This window comes from Rattus norvegicus, chromosome 9, assembly GCF_036323735.1.
Source record: "Rattus norvegicus strain BN/NHsdMcwi chromosome 9, GRCr8, whole genome shotgun sequence".
NCBI lineage: Eukaryota > Metazoa > Chordata > Mammalia > Rodentia > Muridae > Rattus > Rattus norvegicus.
The window spans coordinates 100619941-100642350 of NC_086027.1; the positions used below are offsets into that span (position 1 = coordinate 100619941).

The following is a 22410-nucleotide window of genomic DNA, read 5'->3' on the forward strand; positions in this document are numbered from 1 at the left end:
TGTATTCTAGATTGTAGACAGAATGAGAAGAGTATGTCTCCATGAATGGCCAAAGACACTGGGCAGTAGCCAGCCTCATCTGGTTTTCAACCAAAATGTGTAAGTTCTTACACACCCGCCAGTTAAGGTTAGAACAGAGAACTGAGCTGACATCAGATTAGAAGGCATGAGTATGTCCCAAACATGCTCAGCCTCTAGTCTTGGAGTTTCTCAGAACATGGGACTGCCCCTCACCATGATCTCCAACATCTAGACATTGGCAGCAGCAACACTGATCGCCACTGCACACCAGCACTGGAGCCACAGGGGCTGAGGTGAAGTCAGAGTTCTGTGGAGGGACACACAGAGACTCAGACTCAGTCTGGGAAGAGTGGTTTCCTGCTTCGATTCCATCTGACAAGTGACAGAACCACCTAGCCAGTTTGTTGGAGAGCAGATAATTCTCATGGTCATTTGTGAATCGATAAGAAGGAAAACAGTGTAGGGTGGTAATGGGACTCAGGAGACAGCTACATCAGTAGAGCTGCTGGGGCGTTCCTCATGGAAGTGAGGAAACAGAGCCCAGATGCGGGGAAAGGTTTATGGAAAGGCTGTCTGTAATCTGAGAGTCATTAGGGTCTGGAAGTCTCCTTGGATCCTCACAGAATAGCTCAGGCTTCTACAGAGGGAGAGCTCAGAAAAACCTCACTAAGTCTGACAAAATGTCTCATTTCACACCATATCTGCTCATCTGGGAGATCAGAGCAGCTAGTGAATGTCTGCACAGTGGACAGCATGGCACCAGAAGGTTCTTATAGTCTGTGGAACGTGAGACTGCACCACTGAGATCTGCTTCTCCTCTCTACCTCCACCTTCCTCTCTTCAGCTGACCTCACTCATGGCCATAGAAGTTCACAGAAATGGAAGCCTCTCTGCAATGTCCTTGCAAGGGTTCGTGCTGCTGGGTTTCAGGGGAGGCGCAGAGACCCAGGCCCTGCTCTTTACTGTCTTCCTCGTCCTATATGTAGTAACCGTCCTGGGAAACCTCACCATGATCATGGTCATCACCCTGGATGCCCGTCTGCATTCCCCCATGTACTTCTTCCTCAAGAATCTGTCCTTTGTTGACCTCTGCCTCTCCACTGTCGTTGTTCCTAATGCCCTGGCCAGCATCTTCTTCTCTTCTAAGACCATCAGCTTTGCGGGATGTGCCACTCAGTTCTTCTTTTTCTCTTTGTTGGCTGCCACTGAGGCTGTGCTCTTAGCTGTGATGGCCTATGACCGTTTCATGGCCATCTGCAGTCCCCTGAGGTACCCTGTGACCATGTGCCCTATGACCTGTGTCCGTCTGGTCCTGGGTACCTTCTGTGTTGCCTGTCTGAACTCCATTGTGCAAACCAGCCTCACATTCCGGCTGCCCTTCTGCAGCTCCAACCGTATTGACCACTTCTACTGTGACGTGCCCCCACTGCTCCAGCTGGCCTGTGCCAGCACGGCTCTCAATGAGCTTGTCATGTTTGGTATCTGTGGGTTCATCATTGTGTGTGCTGTGTTTGTGGTCATCATCTCTTATGTTTATATCACAGTGACCATCCTCAGAATGCACTCAGGGTCAGGAAGACACAAGCTCTTCTCTACCTGTGGCTCTCACATGACAGCCGTGTCCTTGTTTTATGGAACTGGCTTTGCTGTATATGGCCAGCCAGGGGGTGTGGCATCCATGGAGCAAGGCAAGGTGGTCTCCATAATCTACATTCTGATCATCCCCATGCTCAACCCCCTTATCTACAGTTTGCGCAACAAGGATGTGAAGGATGCCCTCAGGAGGCTGGGACAGAGGCACAGTCTGGCGAAGGAGAGTGGATAGAGTCAATATCAGGAGCCATGTTGGGGTCACTGAAGGAAAATATTCCTGGGAAAGAAGAGTATCTTCTTTTGATTCTATGTCTACCAGTCCTGTTGACTTTGTTCCCAGTGTTGTGCCCTCCTGGCTTCTTTTCTGCTACCCCTTCATCTATCCATCCCCCCATGTATCCATCAACACACCCATCTGTTCATCATCTACCCTGGCTTTCTTGAATTTATATCATCAGCCAGGTGTACTTGCTGGTTTTGGTGTCAACTTGACACAAGCTGAAGTTATCCCAGTTATCCTCCCTTGAGGAAATGCCTCCATGAGACCCAGCTGTAAGGCATTTTCTCAATTAGTGAGCAAGGGAGGAGGGTCCATTGTAGGTAGTGTCATCCTTGGGTTGGTGGTCCTGGGTTCTATAAGAAAACAAGTTGAGCAAGCCAGGGGAAGCAAGCCAGTAAGTAACATCCCTCCATGGCCTCTGCATCAGCTCCTGCTTCCTGACCTGCTTGAGTTCCAGTCCTGACTTCCTTTGGTGATGAACAGCAATGTGTACAGTGTAAGCTGAATAAACCCTTTCCTCCCCTACTTGCTTCTTGGTCATGATGTTTGCATAGGAATAGAAACCTTGACTAAGACAAATTGCTATCAGCATAGTGTGTATTCCTGTGACAGCCTGATCATGTTTTGGGGACGACTGTGGAAGGACTTTGGAACTTTGGGCTAGAAGAGCCATTGGTTGTAAAGAGTTCTGTGGGATGTTCTGTAGGAGCTTGGAAGATAATGTTGAGAACAGTGCAGAGGATGGAGGCCTGACTTATGAAGTTTCAGAGAGGTGCTTAATGACTTCTTTCAGGGTCATTGGTTATTTGATTGTGAAGATTCTGTGGGGTTTTTTTTTTGTTGTTAGCTGGAGCTGAAGAATAAGCTGTGATAAGAACTGCTAAAGCAAAGCCTTTGCAATACTGGGACTATTGATCCTGGTCAGCCGGAGGTAAAAAAAAAATAGTAGTGATTAAAAAGAGACCAGCATCATTGAGGTGAAATCTTCTGGGAAGTGTTTTCTAAGAACACAAAGAGGCTGTTCCCAGAGATAGTTGTTTCTGGCTCTGCCACTGGATGAAGTAATGTGTAAGAGTCACCCAGGTGGTACTGGTTTTGAAGTCATGAAGGAGTCATGCAGAGCAGCTGAGGCTTGGCACTGAGTGAAGCCATGGAAGGCCACTGGTGAAGGTGCAGCTTCAGTCCCTGTTAATGGCCCAGGACTGAAGGGGTCCATGCAAAGGATTTGAAAGTTGGCACTATGAAGAGAGCCCATGAGTGGCCGCTAGTGAAACCTAGTTGTAGCACAAGACTCCAGTGTATTGGAGATACCAGTATCATGGGAACAACAGTGTCAGTGGAATGAATCAACCTGAGCTTAGAGTGCTACAGAAGGAAGAGCTGGAGAAGTAACTGGCAAACCTTTTGAGGAGTCCAGAAGATCATGAGTGGATCCCAGACATTGGATGGTTAGAGTTTGATTTTGCTTTTAATTGTGACTGAGCACTGATATTTTTCCCTCTTGAAGGAAGGAGGTATTTTAATGGAGCCCACAGTTAAGAAACTTTGAATTTTAAAAGTGATTAGATATTTTAAAGTGATTGAAATGTTAATATGTAAAAATTTATAAAGACTGTGGGACTTTTAAAGTTATTTAGATCTTGGGGATGAATAAGAAAGTAAAGGTTAAGGCTTAATAGTGATGCATTTGTATGCCAGGTTGACAATGGGTCAATTGTACTGGTTAGTTTTGTGTGTCAAATACAAGCTACATTTGCAAGGGAGAGAAGCAGTCTCCCATAAGGAAATGCCTCTATGAGATCCAGCTGTAAGGTATTTTCTCAATTAGTGGTCAAGGTGGGAGGGCCCACCGTGGGTCTTGCCATCCCTGGGCTGATAAGAAAGCAAGCTGAGCAAGCCAGTAAGTACCATCTCTCCACGGCCTCTGCATCAGTTCCTGCTTCCTGACCTGCTTGAGCTCCAGTCCTGACTTCCTTTGGTGATGAACAGCAATGCGGAAGTGTAAGCTGAATAAACCCTTTCCTCCCCGACTTGCTTCTTGGTCATGATGTTTGTTCAGGAATAGAAACCCTGACAAAGACACCAAGCATTTACATTCTTTGCTTTTAAATATTCCATTTTGTGAAGAAGACTGAATCACTTACACTTCGGTTCAATAGAGGGCGGAGCTCTATGGCTGAAAGCAGGTTTATTGTCAATATTTCCAAATAGAAGCTACAGGGCTGTGGATTTCTCCGTGACTTGTAGCTGTTCTCAAACATTGCTACTCAAATCAACCAAGGAGGCGGCGCTCCAAGCTACTTGCCCCACTATTCTGGGTTCCCGAATGAAAGACACACACCTTATGTTTTAATATGCCTTAAACACCTCAATGGTTGGGCCACTTCCAAACCTCTTTGTGGCTAATGATATTCCTTACTAAAACCAGCATTCCATCTTGGCTGTCCTGGACCCAGACCTGCAGCCATCTTGGGCTGAATTCCCCAGCGTCTACATGACAAGTGTCTCTCTGTCTTCTGCAGCTCTCAGTCCTGCTGTTCTTCCTCCTTCCCTGGCATGGCAACTATCTCTCCCTCTCCTTCTCTTTCCTCAGTCCCTCACCTGGGAATCCTCAAGTCTCACCTCTCTCTCTCTCTCTCTCTCTCTCTCTCTCTCTCTCTCTCTCTCTCTCTCTCCAGCCATTGGTCTCCAGAAACTTTATTTACAAATCAAAACTTACAAATCAAAACCAACTAGGGGTAGGGTCCCTCAGCATCTTACCTGTGAACGTGCAGATTCTCGTGCAATTCTGGGACCAAATCCATAACAATGACTCTACTTTTTTTCCACATCATCAAAGTGCAAACTCCTCCTTGGAGCATCCAACACTTAGAAGCTATGTGTTGACCCAACCTTACGTTGATCTAGCGCAAGAATAGGTTAAGAATGGTATCTCTGCAGCATTCCTCCTTCACTTTGCAAGATTGCTGCTTTCCCACCCTCCTCTGTTCACCCTCCTCTTGGGGTAGCATAGTGCACTGCTGGAGGCATGAGGGGCCTAAAGGCAACTGGCTTCCAGCACATTCCTTCAGCCATCAGCCAGGGGTGATAGATGATGTCACAGTTAGATTCCCAGTTCATAGAACCTTCCAAACTTGGCCTGGCAGCTTGAAACCACAGCAATTGTTATTCGTCCTCACAGATGGCTCCAATGAGGAGGAAGCTTTGGTGAGCTTCACTTTACAATAGCCTGCTACCCTCTGCCCTTGGGGCTTGTCTGTGTCACTTCCCTGTGTGTCTGATCCCAGCCCTCAGTTCCATGCTGTGCCTGCATTTGGGGGCGGACAGATCTCTGAGCATGGCTAAAGGCTGAAGACATCTGCAATTGGGAAGTAAAAAGTAGACAGAGAGGGGCAAGGTGAAAATTTAGCCCAGTTGCCCTCTCTGGTCACTCTGCAGGTCTCCATTGATTTCCTTTAACAATCTACTCATGGCCTCCAGACCCCAACATCATTCCCGGGTTTCAGGTTTGACTGGTCAAAGTCTTCCCTTTTTTGTGCACTTCTGGAATGTTCTGTTCTGAATGGCCTATACCTCAATTTCAGTGATATTATCTCCTCACCTTACCCTCTTCTTCTCTTTGCTTTTGTCCTCTATCACACTGTCCCACCCCCACCTCTCTGCCATCTTAATTAGTTTTTAGCAATTAACAGGGAACAGCCCATGTGATGTCGTCCTCAGTGTTAGAACTTGATGCTGGAAGAGAACAGCTGGCAGCCTCTTACTGCTCACCCTTACTCAAGTGCAAACTCATCTTCCCCTTGTAGATGCTAGTGGTGCAAAAAGTGAAGAATCAGCTTCCACACTTCCTGGGAGAGGACTAGTCCTTAGTCAGAGCCAGACTGACACGAGGAGGGACACAAAGTCTATACTGAACAGTATAGAGGAGAAAGAGTCAGCAAACTGCCGGCACGGTCCATCTGTACACAGGCTGCATTAAGGCGCTGTGAGCACCACCAACTAAGGGTATCAGGGCTTGGGTTTGATCTGTTGTCATATTTGAGACTTTTTCTTCTGCTGCAAACAGAGCACCCAGTGTTCTCTCACAAAACAGGGGAGGCCAGTCATGAGACCTGACCTCAAATACAGACATCACTTCCTTCACAGTTGACTGCAGCTGCATGTGGTCTTTTATTAGGGTGGCTGGACAGTGTATTGAGGTAGAGGATGTTTTATACAGGTTTTGTGCTTTCCCAACAAGGGTTTTATGCATTGAGAAGGCTCTAGTTTCTTCTCGTGACATGAAGTGCCTGACCAAAACCTTATTTTGGCTTACAGTTGGAAGGCGTACAGTCCGTCAAGGCAGGGAAAGCACAGCAGCAGCAGCAGCAGCAGCAGCAGCAGCAGCAGCAGCAGCAACAGCAGCAGGAATGTATGCAGTAGGTCACACTGTGTCTGCACTTGGGAATTGGGGAGCAAACAGAAACAAGGCAGGTTTTAAAATCTCAAGCTCTTCCCATAGTGACCCACTTGGAGCAAGGCCATCCTAAACCTTCAATAGCATCTCCATCTGGAGACCAAGTGCATGAGGCTGTGTATGTCACATTCAAAACCACTATAACCCACTAAGGACCCTCTGCTTCCACAAGGCTCAGCACATTTCACAAACCCCTACACCTTTTAGGCTCTGACATGATGACACGAAATACCTAAGCATTAGCAAACTTAGACCACTTTGTCTTTCCTCTCGTGAAATCTGACTACAGGGTTCTGTAGTAGCCTAAGGTTGCATTTTTTTGTTTTTGTTCCTTATGTCTATTAGGCCAGAGTTCTACACTGTGCTACATTCCCATCCCTGAAAAGTAAAATTTTTTATTAGATATACTTCTTACTTACGTTTCAAATGTTATTCCCTTTCCCGGTTTCCTGTCAATAAGCCCACATCCCCTCCTCCTCCCCCAATACGGGTATTCTCCCCATCCATCCCCTTTACTGCCCCCCCATATTCCCCTGCACTGGGGGTCCAACCTTGGCAGGACCAAGGGCTTCCCCTTCCCCTGGTGCCCCAACAAGGCTATTCTCGGCTACATATGCAGTTGGAGCCCTGGGTCAGTCCATGTACAGTCTTTCAGCAGTGGCTTAGTCCCTGGGAGCTCTGGTTGGTTGGCATTGTTGTTTTTATGGGCTTGCAAGCTCCTTCAACTCTTTCGATCCTTCCGCTAATATCCCCCAAGGGGATCCTGTTCTCAGTTCAGTGGTTTGCTGCTAGCATTGACCTCTGTATTAGACATGGTCTGGATGTGTCTCTCAGGAGAGATCTATAGCCCATCCCTTTCAGCATGCATTTTTGAGCTTCATCAATCTTATCTAGTTTTGTTGGCTGTATATATATATATATATATATATATATATATATATATATATATATATATATATATATGCCACATGTGGGGCAGGCTCTGAATGTGCCGTTCCTTCAGTTACTGCTCTAAACTTTGCTTCCATATCCCCTCCTATGGATAATTTTTCCCCTTTTAAGAAGAAGTGGGAGCATCCACATTTTGGTCATCCTTCTTGAGCTTCCTGTGGTCTGTGGATTGCATCTTGGGTAATTTGAGCTTGTGGGCTAATATCCACTTATCAATGAGTGGATACCAACTATGTTTTTCTGTGATTGTGTTACCTCACTCAGGATGATATTTTCCAGTTCCCTCCATTTGCCTATGAATTTCATAAAGTCATTGTTTTTGATAGCTGAGTAGTATTCCATTGTGTAGATGTACCACATTTTTTGAACCCATTCCTCTGTTGAAGGGCATCTGGGTTCTTTCCAACTTCTGGCTATTATAAATAAGGCTGCTATGAACATAGGAGGAGCATGTGTCTTTGTTGTATGTTGGAGCATCTTTTGGGTATATGCCCAAAGAGGTATAGCTGGGTCTTCAGGTAGTATAATGTCCAATTTTCTGAGAAACCTCCAGAATGATTTCCAGAATGGTTGTACCAGTTTGCAATCCCACCAACAATGGAGGAGTGTTCCTCTTTCTCCACATCCTTGCCAGCATCTGCTGTCACCTGAGTTTTTTATCTAAGCCATTCTGACTGGTGTGAGGTGTAATCTAAGGGTTGTTTTGATTTGCATTTCCCTGATGACTAAGGATGTTGAACATTTCTTCCAGTGCTTTTTGGCCATTTGATAATCCACAGCTGAGAATGTTTTGTTTAGTTCTGTACCCCATTTTTAATAGAGTTATTTGGCTCTATAGAGTCTAATTTCTTGAGTTCTTTGTATATTTTGGATATTAGCCCTCTATCAGATGTAGGATTGGTAAAGATCTTTTCCCAATCTGTTGGTTGCCGTTTTGTCCTAATGACAGTGTCTTTTGCCTTACAGAAGCTTTGCAGTATTATGAGGTCGATTCCTTTTTTTTTCTTTTTTTTTGGAGCTGGGGACCGAACCCAGGGCCTTGTGCTTGCTAGACAAGCACTCTACCACTGAGCTAAATCCCCAACCCCTATGAGGTCAATTCTTGATCTTAGAGTACAAGCCATTGGTGTTTTATTCAGGAAATTTTCCCCAGTGCCCATGTGTTCGAGACTCTTCCCCACTTTTTCTTCTCTTAGTTTGAGTGTATCTGGTTTAATGTGGAGGTCCTTGATCCACTGGGACATAAACTTTGTACATAGTGATAAGAATGAATCGATTTGCATTCTTCTACATGCTGACCTCCAGTTGAACCAGCACCATTTGTTGAAAATGCTATCTTTCTTCCATTGGATGGTTTTAGCTCCTTTGTCAAAGATCAAGTGACCATAGGTGTGTGGGTTCATTTCTGGGTCTTCAATTCTATTCCACTGATCTATCTGCCTGTCTCTACACCAGTAACATACAGTTTTTATGATTATTGCTCTGTAATACTGCTTGAGTTCAGGGATAGTGATTCCCCCCAGAAGTTCTTTTATTGTTGAGGATAGTTTTCAATATCCTGGGTTTTTTGTTGTTCCAAAGGAATTTGCAAATCGCTCTTTCTATCTCTATAAAGAATTGAGTAGGAATTTTGATGGGGATTGCATTGAATCTGTAGATTGCTTTTGGCAAAATGGCCATCTTTACTATATTAATCCTGCCAATCCATGAGCATGGGAGATCTTTCCATCTTCTGAGATCTTCCTCTATTTCTTTTTTCAGAGACTTGAAGTTCTTATTGTACAGATCTTTCACTTGCTTGGTTAAAGTCACACCAAGATATTTTATATTGTTTAGAACGATTGTGAAGGGTGTCATTTCCCTAATTTCTTTCTCAGCCTGTTTATCCTTTGAGTAGAGGAAGGCTACTGATTTGTTTGAGTTAATTTTATACCCCGACACTGCTGAAGTTGTTTATCAGGTTAACTAGTTCTCTGGTGGAACTTTTGGGGTCACTTTAGTATACTATCATATCATCTGCAAATAGTGATATTTTGATTTCTTCCCTTCTGATATGTATCCCTTTGACCTCCTTTCATTGTCTGATTGCTCTGGCTAGGACTTCGAGAACTATATTGAATAAGTAGGGAGAGAGTGGGCAGCCTTGTCTAGTCCCTGATTTTAGTGGGATTGCTTCAAGTTTCTCTCCATTTAGTTTAATGTTAGCTACTTGTTTGCTGTATATTGCTTTTACTATGTTTAGGTATGGGCCTTGAATTCCTGGTCTTTCCAGGACTTCTATTATGAAGGGGTGTTGAATTTTGTCAAATGCTTTCTCAGTATCTAATGAAATGATCATGTGGTTCTTAGCTTTGAGTTTGTTTACATAGTGGATTACATTGGTGGATTTTCATATATTAAACCATCCCTGCATGAAGCCTACTTGATCATGATGGATGATCGTTTTGATGTGTTCTTGGATTCGGTTCGCAAGAATTTTATTGAGTATTTTTGGGTCAATATTCATAAGGGAAATTGGTCTGAAGTTCTCTTTCTTTGTTGGGTCTTTGCGTGGTTTAGGTATAAGCATAATTGGGGCTTCATAGAAGGAATTCGGTAGTGATCCATCTGTTTCTATTTTGTGGAGTAGTTTGGATAGTATTGGTATGAGCTCTTCTATGAAGGTCTGATAGAATTCTGCACTAAACCCATCTGGTCCTGCACTCCTTTTGGTTGGGAGACTTTTAATAACTGCTTCTATTTCTTTAGGAGTTATGGCGTTGTTTGATGGTTTATTTGTTCCCGATTTAACTTTGGTACCTGGTATCTTTAGAGAAAATTGTTCATTTACGCCAGATTTTCCAGTTTTGTTGAATATAGGCTTTTGTAGTAGGATCTAATGACTTTTGAAGTTGAGTTTCTCTACTTCCTAGTTTATATTGGCACCAAACTATGTTACAGAAAAAGATCTGTTTCTGTTTTTAACCATCTGCCTTAAAAATGACCTCAATTATGTAAATGATGACTGACGGCCAGTTTCTAGAAATAGAGGTTAGGTTGTACAGAGCTTTGCCTTGTCCCTGTGTTTGCTTGTGTATCTAAAAGGATAGGGAAACAAACAAAACATGAGAGATTTTTAAGGCCCCCTAGTTCGCACGTGCTTGGCCCTGGCCTATCCTACACTGCCATCTAGTGGCCAATGATAGCACAACAGTGGTTAGTTTTCCTCAGCTGCGCTGCAGATCCCACAAACCAAGGACCACGGCTAATTTATTTACTGTAGCTGATAAAGTCATTATTCGATGTACATGGCAGCCCAGGCTTTAGTCTTGTATAATGAGATCCTGTGGGTGTCTAATCTCATCTGTTTTCACTCTAGATGCTATTGTTTGAGAGAAGGAAATGAAGCGCCCGTGGAAAGACAGTTTCAAAGAGTGTTGCGAATTTCCTGTTAATGTCATAAGTAGGAATAATTTTAGAAGAGTAAATATTTTTTAAAAGAAAGGCCTTAATTCGCCAGCTGATATGAGACCTCCAACACATATACAGCAGGACTACCAGGTCTGGGCTCAGTTAGAGAAGATGCACCAAACCCTCAAGAAACTGAAGGCCCTAGGGAGTGGGGAGGTCTGGTGGGGTGGGTGGGATGGGTGTGGTGGGGACATCTTCATAGAGACAGGGAGGGCAGGGAGGAGGCATGGGATGAGGAATGATCGAAGGATGGACCTGGAGGAATAAATCTGGAGTGTAAAAAGAAATAGATGAGAGAGAGAGAGAGAGAGAGAGAGAGAGAGAGAGAGAGAGAGAGAGAGAGAGAGAGGTGTGATGGGTAGATGGGTAGTAGATGGGTAGATGGGTAGATGGGTAGATGGGTAGATGGGTAGATAGGTAGATAGACAGACAGACAGATGGGTAGATAGGCAGATAGGTAGATAGGTAGATAGGCAGATAGGCAGATAGGTAGATAGGCAGATAGGCAGATAGGTAGATAGACATAGGTAGATAGACAGGTAGATAGATAGATAGATAGATAGATAGATAGATAGATAGATAGATAGATAGATGATAGATAGATAGCAGACCTTAAATATTTTTAGCCATCATTTGACATTTTGACCAAGAAGAGGACCTTCCCATTGCCGTTCCCCTTACAATGCCAGGAACAAAGAGGAGTATGCCCTTATACGGTATGATGTCTCCTAAAGGAAGTGCATTAACTTTATCCATCAGATGGCACCAATAAGAAAATGGCTCTAAACACAAAGCACATTTCCTTCCTCAGCCAAAGTTACAAAGGATACCAAGGCAACAGATTTAAGAGTCATAGTCCCCCTTCTACAAGACACGGTTCAGTTAGGACCCAGAAGTAGTAGCAAAAATGGAGGTCTAAGAAGGGAAGGTTTGGTGTTGCCATTGTAACATTGTAACATTGTGTGGTAGGCCCCTCAGAGAGTCTGCTCGGTTCACTACTCAGGAGACTGAGTTTTGGAAAGAGCAGTTATCACAGGACTGGGAGGGGGCTACAGGAGTCTTGGCATGCCCAGGAAAAAGACAGGAGGTTTCCATGTAAATAAGGCTTAAACCTAATGTGCTGATTAACGTGGTCAGCCCCTGTAGGTCATTCACCACGACAAGGCCTTGGACCGCTCTCCCACTTTATCCAAGGCATGACAGTAGCTTAGAATATCCATAGATTTGTCCTTCCAGCAATGTGACTCCCATCTGTCTCAAGAGGAGAAGACAGAAACTTTTGTGGGAGTCTCTGCCTCCAGCACGGCTGGCATGCGGTCGATACTAGTTAGGTCTCCAGCCAGAAAGGGGGGTAGTGAACAAATGAAAGCAACACAAGCCAGAAAGTAACTGTGCTGTGTGCAAAGCTCAGCCTCTGGAGTACTGACCTGGACCAGACGCTCTGAGCAGAGAAGCAGCCGTCCTGAAACACTCACGGTCAATACTTCAGAGGATACCAGGTACCACCAGGATGGGAAAGTGGTCTAAGGTGCTTTGTTCAGGGAGGGGGGAGGGAGGAGGGGAGAGAGAGTGAGGGGAGAGAGGGGGAGGATGGGGGATGGGGAGGAGGAGGGGGAGAGAGGGGGAGGATGGGGGATGGGGAGGAGGAAGAGGGGGAGAGAGGGAGGGGAGAGAAGGGGAGGGGGAGGGGAGGAGTAGGAGGAGGGGGAGAGAGGGAGGGGAGAGAGGGGAAGGAGGGGAGGGGGAGAAGGAGTGGGGAGAGAGGGAGAGGGAAAGAGGCAGGGAAGGAGGGAGGGAAGGAGGGAGGGACAGAGGGAGGAAAGAGAGCCCCTAAAGGTGTCATCAGGAAATGTGACCCAGTGACCCAGTGCTGCCAGTTGTGCAGCAAACGTCCTTCTTAGGGACCTCCACTCAGTTGTAACCAGTTCAGGGTAAACTGTGAAGAAGCACAGCTGTGGTCTATTAAGAAAAGCAAAAGTCCTGCATGGTGGCACATGGCTTAATCCCAGCACTCGGGAGGCAGAGGCTGGTAGATCTCTGTGAGTTCGAAACCATCTTGATCTACAGAGTGAATTACAGAAAAGAGCCCTGTCTGGATAAACACTCTGCTCTAGCGCTCTCTCTCTCTCTCTCTCTCTCTCTCTCTCTCTCTCTCTCTCTCTCTCTGTGTGTGTGTGTGTGTGTGTGTGTGTGTGTTGTTATGTTTTTACTGGGTTTAATCCAGTTTCCCTGTTTTATTCATTTCTGTGAGAGATGTGATAAAGCATTTTAGCTGTGATTTGCAGGTGCTTTCCCTCTTTAATTGTAAGCATCGTCGACATATATCTTTCCTCTTCTGCATCTTATTGAAATGTATTGACGTGTACTAGTTGCATATCCTTATGTCTGCATAGAATGTATTTTAATCAAAATATCCCCCACTGCCCCTTCTTCTCCCTCCATTCCTGTCCCTATCCTTCCTTTTCCTATCCCCTTTTCTACTTTTACGTCTATTTTTAAGGGTGTAAACAAATTAGTTAATTGGAGCTACAACAGGAGCATGGACAACTTGCCAAAGACTGTACCACTTTCAACCATCGCTGGCCTTTCCCCTCGCAATCATTGGCTGCCTATAATCTATAATCTATGAGCATAAACATGAATATTTATAAGCAGTTTGGCAGGCACGTCATGTGCAGTGGACAGTGGTTATTGCAAAGATCCCATGGCTGGTCAAAGTGCTGAGAATAAGCAACTGTTGAGAGCTCACCCCTGAATGGGGTATCTCTCTTACCCCCTCTAAGGCTCAAGAAACCTTACAGAGAAGAGAAGGAGTTCATGTCAGATCAAGAAGATGAGGTGGACACGGGGAATGTTGTTTTCCATGGACGGCATGGCCAGTGTACTCTCTAATCTCAGCAGCTGGTGACTCCTTCACAGGACTTGTACAAGGTGGGTGTGACAAGGTTTATGGTATCAGCTGCGAATGCCCTCCTGTAGAGCGGTCCTCAAATCCAATCAAAATATGGTTGGTTTCCTGCATAACGTCCATGCCAGGACTGCACCAGTGGGCTCATCTTGCCTGGCAGGTCAGTAAGCATGCGCTGTCCACCACTGAGCGTAACCAAGGACGGCATTTCTCAAGCAGCCTGCACAGCACTCTCTGCCACTTTCACATCCAAGCTCAGTCCCAGCCTGATTTCTCTATGTCCCACAACCAAAGCATGTGGTGTCTCCAGTCATCCTCTTTATATATCTTAAGCCACTCTTGACTATGAACAACATAATTTTTCACCTTTCCAGCTTGATTGAACATTTTCATTGTGAAGCATGTCTTTATAGATGAACATCTTCCCTTAATCCCTATGTAAACCGTTACATCAGAGTTTTCATGACTGAACAATTTCAAGCATTCTTCTTTCATATTTTCTAAATATTCATAGGAAAGTCGTGTCTCTTCCATACCAATTAGGCTCAATTAGCTCTTACCAAGCTGACAAAACTCTGGATCATTGTTGGGCTTCTGTTGGTTTGTGTTTGCTTCTGAGGCAGGATCTCACTAGTGTCTCAAGCTGGATTTGAACCTGTGACCCTCCTGACGCAGCCTATACAGTTAATGATTACAGGCAAAGACCGTCATGCATATCCTGATACTTTGCACCAATCTACCCTTTCATTTTCTGTACTTGATTATGAAGCCAAATTAGAGTGACTCCCAAATGGGTAAAGAAGAGACAGTTTTAGCTCAAGCAAATCCACAATTACAGTGGAGTAAAACATGGACCGGCTCTTGAGTCCTTGCTGACACAAAAAATATGACCACTAGGGGGCACTGATGAGCCAAGTTGCCATTTAAAAATGGTCTCCAAAGAGGTAAATGGAGCCAAATTTTCTCCAGCATTTCCCACATAACTGTACATATGATGACATGGTGGCCAAAAGTAAGTGTCTATTCTCTTCCAAGAACCAAAGGAAATTCAAAGGTTGTTTCTTGGAGGACATCAGTTATCTGTACAGCAAAGATTATCTTCACAGAACACTATGCTGCCGCCATTTTGAAGCCCTCATTGAATTAATGAAACTGGGCAGTGCTGTCAGTGGCTGTTTCCATACAGAAGGATGGGCGGGTACATTTCTTCTGAGAGAAGAGTCTCGTGCCTTCCACAACACAGAGCCATCAACAATGCCCATAAGGTGGTAATGACAATAACTGGATTCCAGTCAGGCCTCCAGATTCAACTCGGGATACACAGGGTTGAGGGGTATCGCAGAGCTCAAGACACTATCAAGTTCGACCCATGGGAGATTCTACACATCTATTTCTTAAAATAAATGTAACCAGCATCCTCTGCTTCTTCATAAACAATAGCAACAAAATAAAGTGATGGGGGACCCTGCGTAAGTAGAAACCATCACAGATCCAAAAGAGTGTCGTTTGAGCTTGTTTGAATAACTGCACAAAAATTATAGCATCCTATAATCGGGTCTTTGCATGTGTGGATGCTAATGGATGCTTGATGACATTGGGGAGTGATTTTTTCATTGGGGAATGGAAATGCTACTGGGCACTCTTCTAAAAATACGTGCTTTACATTTCAGAGCTGCATCGAAAGTACATATTAGAGAAATTGTATGATGTTTGCTACTTGTTTTGAAATAACGCAAGGCTCTGGGTGAGGACGGAGGGGAGGAAAGATTCCATAATGCTTGCCCAAGCTCACTGAGTTGGATGAGTGGCGCTTAAAGTTCACTCTGCTATTCTGATTTTGTGCATATTGTAAAGTACCATAATCACAGCTGCCAGAATGTCTCTTTTTGTATTATTTTTTTCTGTAGAAGATCACTATGTAGCCCAGGAGGGTGTCAAACTCCTGCTCTTCCTGCCTCTGTCTTCCAAGAGCTGGGACTTTGGGCACTCCTTGTGGCTCACACCTACATACTTCTATGTTGGATGTACCCCATTCTTTTTGCTTCTAAATTGCTCTTTAACCGGCTGATTCTCCATCCTTCCTTGAAAATCATCTCCTCTCACCTCTACCTCTTCTCTGTAGGACCACAGGCTTGTTGTGAGTCACAGGGTAGGATCTGGGTCATGCATCCATTTGTTTTATTTTGTGACCAAATTAAAAATGTTGCAAGATGCTAAACTGTGAGGAGGTTTTAAATAAATATGATTTATGACCCTGCTTCCAAGGTTGGTGCTTTAGTTCTGTTGCTGTGATTAATCATTGACCAAAGCCAACCTTGACAGGGCTGTCTTAGCTTGGCTGTCTATTGCTGTGATAAATGATTGTTACCAACTTAGCAGAGGAAAGGGTTTACTTGGCTTGCTCAACCTGAGTCGCAGTCTGTTGAGGGAAGTGAAGGCGGGAACGCCAGACAAGAAGCTGGGGTCCAAAACTGAAGCAAACACTGTACAGGAACACTGCTTTATGGGTTTGCTCTCCGTAACTTGTTCAACTTGCTTTCTTACGTACCCCCCAGGAACATCTGCCCAAGGATGGCACTGCCCTCAGTGAGAGGGGCTATTCCAAATTTCACCAATCAAGAAAAAGGCCCCCAGGGTGATCTGGTGAAAGCGTTTTCCCCTGAAGTTTCTTCTCTATTGAGTATAGCTTATGTCAATTTGACCATAACAAAACCAAACCAAACCACCCAGCACCAAACTCCTAGGCCCGAAGAGTTTGTAGCACATGGATACCTAACGAAACATTGGAGAGTAGATTTCAACTCAGAAGCCACCATGGTGAACAAATATGGACTGCGGTCTGACAAGAAGCCACTGGTCACTTGGGTATAGGATGACCTTCTGGATGGCCGCCACAGCCTAAGCAGAACTGCTTAAATATGATCTTCACTCACTGAACTAGAGTTAAAACTGTATGGTCCAGGGATGCACTTGGGGATCTTCTCAAAGACTGTGGCCTACTGGGCTGATAAGGCCACAGGAGAAAGAAATTTACATATCCTCATAGGAAGCAATGTTTGACCAGCACCCTGGCCAGAAGGTTGAACAGAAATAAACCTGGCTGTGTTGTATTCCCAGATGTTTAGGATTTAGTTTGGCCTGAAGAATGATTAGCAAAAATACACTAGGTCAAGCTGGGGAGAGCATTGAACTGAGGCTCAGAAGACACAGAGATAAACCATCAACTCCCCCCTCCCCACAAAAGAATTTCACCCATGTGGTTAATACAACAAAAGAAGAAAGGAAATTGAGGTTATCTACCTAAACTCCTAATAGCACTGAAGGGAGCCAAGTAATGCCTTGGAAGGAGAGGGACGACCCAGTGCTGTGGCCAGGCTGCTCACGTCAACATGGCCAGAGGGAGTGGCAGCAGCAAGGGCTATGTCATGAGGACATATTGTCTCTACTGATTGCTCTAATGAAGTACACTGAGCACCGAGTCTCTCTGAATTTCTTCTGCCATGGACTCCAGGTTTCCTGCCAGCCCGCCACATCTCTGTGTGGTGGCTAAAGATACTCCATTTTGTTAGTCATCCATTGGTACCCACTAGCAATTTGTCTCTAACACCAGTCCCTAGATAAGTTCCCAATAACCCAGACTCAGTGGCCCCCATCCGCCTGTTATGATATGACTAACTGCTCTTGTGGGGGATTCTGTTACTTGCATACACAGATACCCAAAGATTGTTTTGGGTCACTTACCTTGGCAGATCAGATCAATTTTTGCTTGCCTGCATAGATATTGAAGGTCTTCTTGTGGTTTCTCCCATTATTACAAATCTTTCCTTCACACCCCCCCCTTCTTCTGGCACTCTCAAATTTGGCTCAGAGATTATTCATCCTGCTAACAGCTAATCAATAAATCTCTTTTAATTACAATTGGATTGAGTCTCCCCAGGGGTCATAAACTCCATCCATGACAGAGGCCACAGCCCTGAAGCCCAGGGAATTGGAATCCCAGCTGCCAGGGGCCAGTGCCTCCCTAATTAGCCACCAGAGGCTCCAAGTCCCCGTTCTACCAGATACAGAGAATCTTCTCAAGCAGGGTGACCCCAAAGAGAAGCATTTCCTCCCATTGCCCAGCAAATGGGGACAAGAGAGGAGGCAAGTCCTGTGTCTCTCTTCAGAAGACCCACATCTAATGTAGCCAGAATCAACACACCAGAAGTCTCACAGGGACCCTGGTGCCCACCCGTGCCCATGCCAATTCTCCTCCACTGCTCAGAAAGCCATAACTGATCTGAAAAAGAAACAGGACCAACTGATGTCCACCTCTCCATGTTCCACAGAGACCAGGCTCAGCAGCACAGGAACACTGGGAGCTTGGATATTGACTGTGTGACCTTGGGATATATCTGACTCTCACCTCAGAAAGGTAGGTTCAATATGTCACCAGTGAGGCATAGGAGACCATGGGGGTAGAGAGCAAAAGGATGGGGTGAGCACTGAGTGGATACTCGGGACCTGCCTCAGAAGGCTGACATGGACTTTCCTGATCCTCCCTGGCCTTCATACAGGTCAGAATTCTAGTTTGCTAGAGGATGAGGGGAGCTCTACCCTTGTTCAATTCTGCAGATGGGTAGGCTGTGTCTAACCAGATCACAGGAGACAGTAGTTCCCCTAGATCAGGAAAGTCAGGGCCAAGGGGAACAGAAGCTGTCCCTTCGTAGACATTGTCAGTCAGATCTCTCACAGCCAAGCAGCGTCCTTGGCTCTTGGCCAGCTGCCATGTCCACTGATTCTGAGGATACCCTGTGTCCTTGACAAGCTGAGAGGCTGTGTTTGTCCTTCCTCCAGCAGGAATCAAGGGACAGCCTTGACATAGGGACAGCCTTGACTTTACCATTCCCTGGCATTTTACACTCTCTGTGGAGGGAAGCATGATCCAGCAGTGGGAGGATGTGGAGGATCTCTGAGCCAATACATTTATGCCTTTGAATATAGGGGTAACTATTCAAAGTGGGATTGTCAGTTACACAGTACATGGTTGTCTCAAATAGGTTCCTCCAGGCCACTCCACCTCCTGGACCATGGAGGGGAGTAGTAGATACATCATTGGATTCACTCAGCCCAGGTCTCTGAGTCACCTGAGGCAACCCAGGACAGTGGAGAAGATAGATCTCTCCCTAGCTGGGCTCCTCAGCAATGTAGTCTCTTGAAACCCTTCTGGGAACTGACAGAAAAGTGCCAGCCAGCCTCACAGAAGACTCCTGGTGGCCAGTGCTACAGTCGCTACGAATAAGAGAAAATAATCATGAGCAGCCCGAGGACAGAGCAGAGGGCACCAGTCCTGGATGCTCAGTGCACGGTCCTAGGGTACACACAGCACAGTCTCCAACACCTAGATGTTAGCAGGCACCTCTCACAGTCAATCAGTCAGTCTCCGCACACACTCTGGATCAGGCTTGGAGCCAGAGCTACTAAGATACGGTCAGTATCCTGCAAGCCACAAGACATGCAGCTTCAGTGTAGGGAGGGCTGATCCCTTGCTCTGGGTTCAGCCCACAGATGGGAGGGTCAACCAGCACGAGGTTTGAAGGGCAGGAGACCCTCACAAACCTTCTTTGATCAGTAGCATGACACTTGGGAGACGTGGGGTGGGTCTTGGAAGCCAAGTGTACAAAAGTCCTCAGAGTGGAGGGCAAGCAACTCAGGTGTCACACAGCGATGCTAAAAGGCTTCTACAACCTGGAGGTCCCTGGAATCTAGGTGCCTCTTTAGATCCTTAAGAGCACAGCTCAGTCCCATTCACAAAGAGAAGTTGCCACAAACTAAACTAGAGGAAAATGTCTGTCACTCTTTCAGGCCACACCAGCCCGTCTGGCAGGAGATCAGAGCAGCTAGCGAACTTCTGCACAGTGGATAGCATGTCTCCAAAAGTTTCCTGCAGTCTGTGGAAGATCTGACTGCACCAGTGAGATCTGCTCCCCCTCTCTGCCTCCACCTTCCTCTCTGCATGGTCCCCACTCATGGCCACAGCAGTCCACAGAAATGGAAACCTTTCAGCGGTGTCCCTGCAGGTGTTTGTGCTGGTGGGATTTGGGGGAGGCTCAGAAATCCAGGCCCTGCTCTTTGCTGTCTTCCTGGTCCTGTACGTGGTCACCGTCCTGGGCAACCTCACCATGATCATGGTCATCACCCTGGATGCCCGTCTGCACTCCCCCATGTACTTCTTCCTCAAGAACCTGTCCTTCGTTGATCTCTGCTACTCTTCCGTCATTGCCCCTAATGCCCTGGCCAACTTCCTCTCTGCCTCCAAAGTCATCAGCTTTGCAGGATGCGCCACTCAGTTCTTTTTTTTCTCCTTGTTGGCTACCACTGAGACTTTCCTCTTAGCTGTGATGGCCTATGACCGTTTCATGGCCATCTGCAGTCCCCTGAGGTACCCTGTGACCATGTGCCCTATGACCTGTGTCCGTCTGGTCCTGGGTACCTTCTGTGTGGGCTGCCTGAACTCCATTGTGCAAACCAGCCTCACGTTCCAGCTGCCCTTCTGCAGCTCCAACCGTATTGACCACTTCTACTGTGACGTGCCCCCACTGCTCCAGCTGGCCTGTGCCAGCACAGCTCTCAATGAGCTCTTTCTCTTCGGCCTCTGTGGGTTTATCATCGTGAGCACCACCTTAGCTGTCCTGGTTTCCTATGGCTACATCACCGTGACCATCCTCAGGATGCACTCGGGATCTGGGAGGCACAAGGTCTTCTCTACCTGTGGCTCTCACCTGACAGCCGTGTCTTTGTTTTATGGGACTCTTTTTGTCATGTATGCTCAGCCAGGAGCCTTGACATCCATGGAGCAGGGCAAAGTGGTTTCCATCTTCTACACCCTGGTCATTCCCATGCTCAACCCCCTCATCTATAGTCTGAGGAACAAGGACGTGAAGGATGCCCTGTGGAGGTTAGGGCAGAGACACAACCTTGTGAGGGCAGTGAGAGGCTGCCCTGAGGTCAGAGGGAATGCTTCTGTGTAGATGACTGAGCAGTGGGAACCAGCCTTTTCTGTCTTCAAAACAGAAATAAAGGTGAGTTTGTTTGCCCACTGATAGTCTTCTTTTAAGCTATTTCACCGACACAACATAGACCTAGTGGGGGCTCTAAGAATTAGCAAAGTTTACTCTGTGCGCAGAACCCTAAAGGCTGAAAGGAGTGAGGGCTCCCATGGCACAAAGACCAACTGAGAACATGAACTGTTTCAAAGCCTGGGTGGCTCTTACAGCCACCTGCTTCTCTGTCCATGAGCTGAGCTTTGTCCCTAGAAGAAAAGCTAGGCATTGTTGTGTCTTGACCAAGTTTGTCAATACACAAAATGCTTATTTCTAATCCCCAATACTATGTCTGCTCTGGTGGCCATTTATGACAGGAAACTCAAACTGCCTCTGCCACTCCTCTGCCACACACCGCTGCCAATAGTTTAAGTCAATGACCAACACATTCTGGGGGAATGAAGCTGCTGCCAAGGAGTAGATTGGGTAGGACAAACATAACTAACAAGTGATACATCTTTTAGGGAACCTGCCTCCCGAAGCTGGGTCTGGAGAGATGGCTCAGTGGTGAAGAGTGCTTGCTGCTCTTCCAGAGGACCTGAGTTTGGTTCTCAGCACCCAGGTCAGTCAGCTCACAACTGAGTTGCTCCACGGGTGTTGACTCTGAAACTCTAACTCCAGGATGTCTGACTTCTGGCCTCCTTGGGCTCCTGGACCACCTGTAGGCACTCATACGTACACCTAATCAAAAACAATAAAAATAAATATAAAAGAGAAGGATCCTCGTTAGACATCAGTAGGTGGTTGGGTGGCTCTACTCACGCTAAAACCTTGACCAGGCTCCTGCTCCACCACAGCTCTCAGAGATGAATTCAGAGGACCCAGCTTCTTAAAGTCCTCTGTGAGGAAGTGTAGCCCTTGCTTTCATGTGTAAATGCATTTGTCCACAGTATGCGTGCATAGTGAGGTATACAGATACAAATAAATATAGACTTGGCCGTATATGATAACACATTTGTACCGTATCTGTAACTCAACAAGGTAAATACATCAGGTCAAGAGAAAGCATTTGGTTAAATCTCACAGAACCTTCCTGACATTGCTCTGCAAGGCTAACTCTCATCCTGAATTTAGCACAGACTCATTTTGCACACTTTCATGCCATGCAGCTAGCTGTGAACAGAAGTACGCAGCTCTTCCTCCTCTGCAACTAGCTTCTGTTGCTCAATGATGCCCTTCTAGGTTCAGTCACAAGACTGGATTTTAATTTTTCCATACAAGCTTATTTGACTACATCGATTCCATCACAAATGCTCCCCTGTTTAACAAAAATTTGCATCACGATAAAACCATCACATTTTAAATGCTGTACTTTGAAACTGCATTAATACTTGTACTTGGCAAAGATTCTACCATCAATATCTACCTTGTAAGGTTGCCGTTGAGCAAAACTGCCTAACTACCTCAAAGCCGCCTTGGCAGGAGAATGCCGAGGTCTCGTGTGATTCAGTACCGGACTAAATAAGGCGAGGGTAACAGTTGGAGCCCTGAGCCTTTACATGGCTGTAGGTTTGAACCTTCGTAAGTTCTAGAGCCCATCTGGTATCAATTAGCATCATAGCTTTATTCATTCATCCTGCTGACACGAACACTTAGTTTACTTCCACTTCTCAGTTTTGAAGATAATTTTTGTTTAGCTGTATGTCTTTTGAATTTTGATTGGCATACA

General features: G+C 45.8%; 2 protein-coding genes across 5 annotated transcripts; both read left to right on the forward strand.

Annotated features, from left to right (window-relative positions):
- The first annotated feature begins 877 nt into the window (after positions 1 to 877).
- Positions 878 to 1846, forward strand: Or9s14 (olfactory receptor family 9 subfamily S member 14). Its single transcript, NM_001000953.1, has one exon. It carries the CDS (start codon positions 878 to 880, stop codon positions 1844 to 1846), a length of 969 nt encoding a protein of 322 aa, NP_001000953.1.
- A 10283-nt stretch (positions 1847 to 12129) lies between these two features.
- Or9s13 (olfactory receptor family 9 subfamily S member 13) lies at positions 12130 to 20891 on the forward strand. 4 transcript variants are annotated; one of them, XM_006245545.5, is made up of 4 exons: positions 12130 to 12250; positions 13535 to 13682; positions 17988 to 18073; positions 19504 to 20891. In XM_006245545.5, exon 4 carries the CDS (start codon positions 19668 to 19670, stop codon positions 20667 to 20669), a length of 1002 nt encoding a protein of 333 aa, XP_006245607.1. In that variant the 5' UTR covers positions 12130 to 12250; positions 13535 to 13682; positions 17988 to 18073; positions 19504 to 19667; the 3' UTR covers positions 20670 to 20891. The 4 variants fall into 4 exon arrangements, with proteins under 4 accessions (XP_006245607.1, XP_006245608.1, XP_038939956.1 ...); XM_006245546.5 differs by lacking the exon at positions 13535 to 13682 and having other exon boundaries at positions 12154 to 12250; XM_039084028.2 differs by lacking the exon at positions 12130 to 12250 and having other exon boundaries at positions 12602 to 13682.
- Positions 20892 to 22410: the final 1519 nt, after the last annotated feature.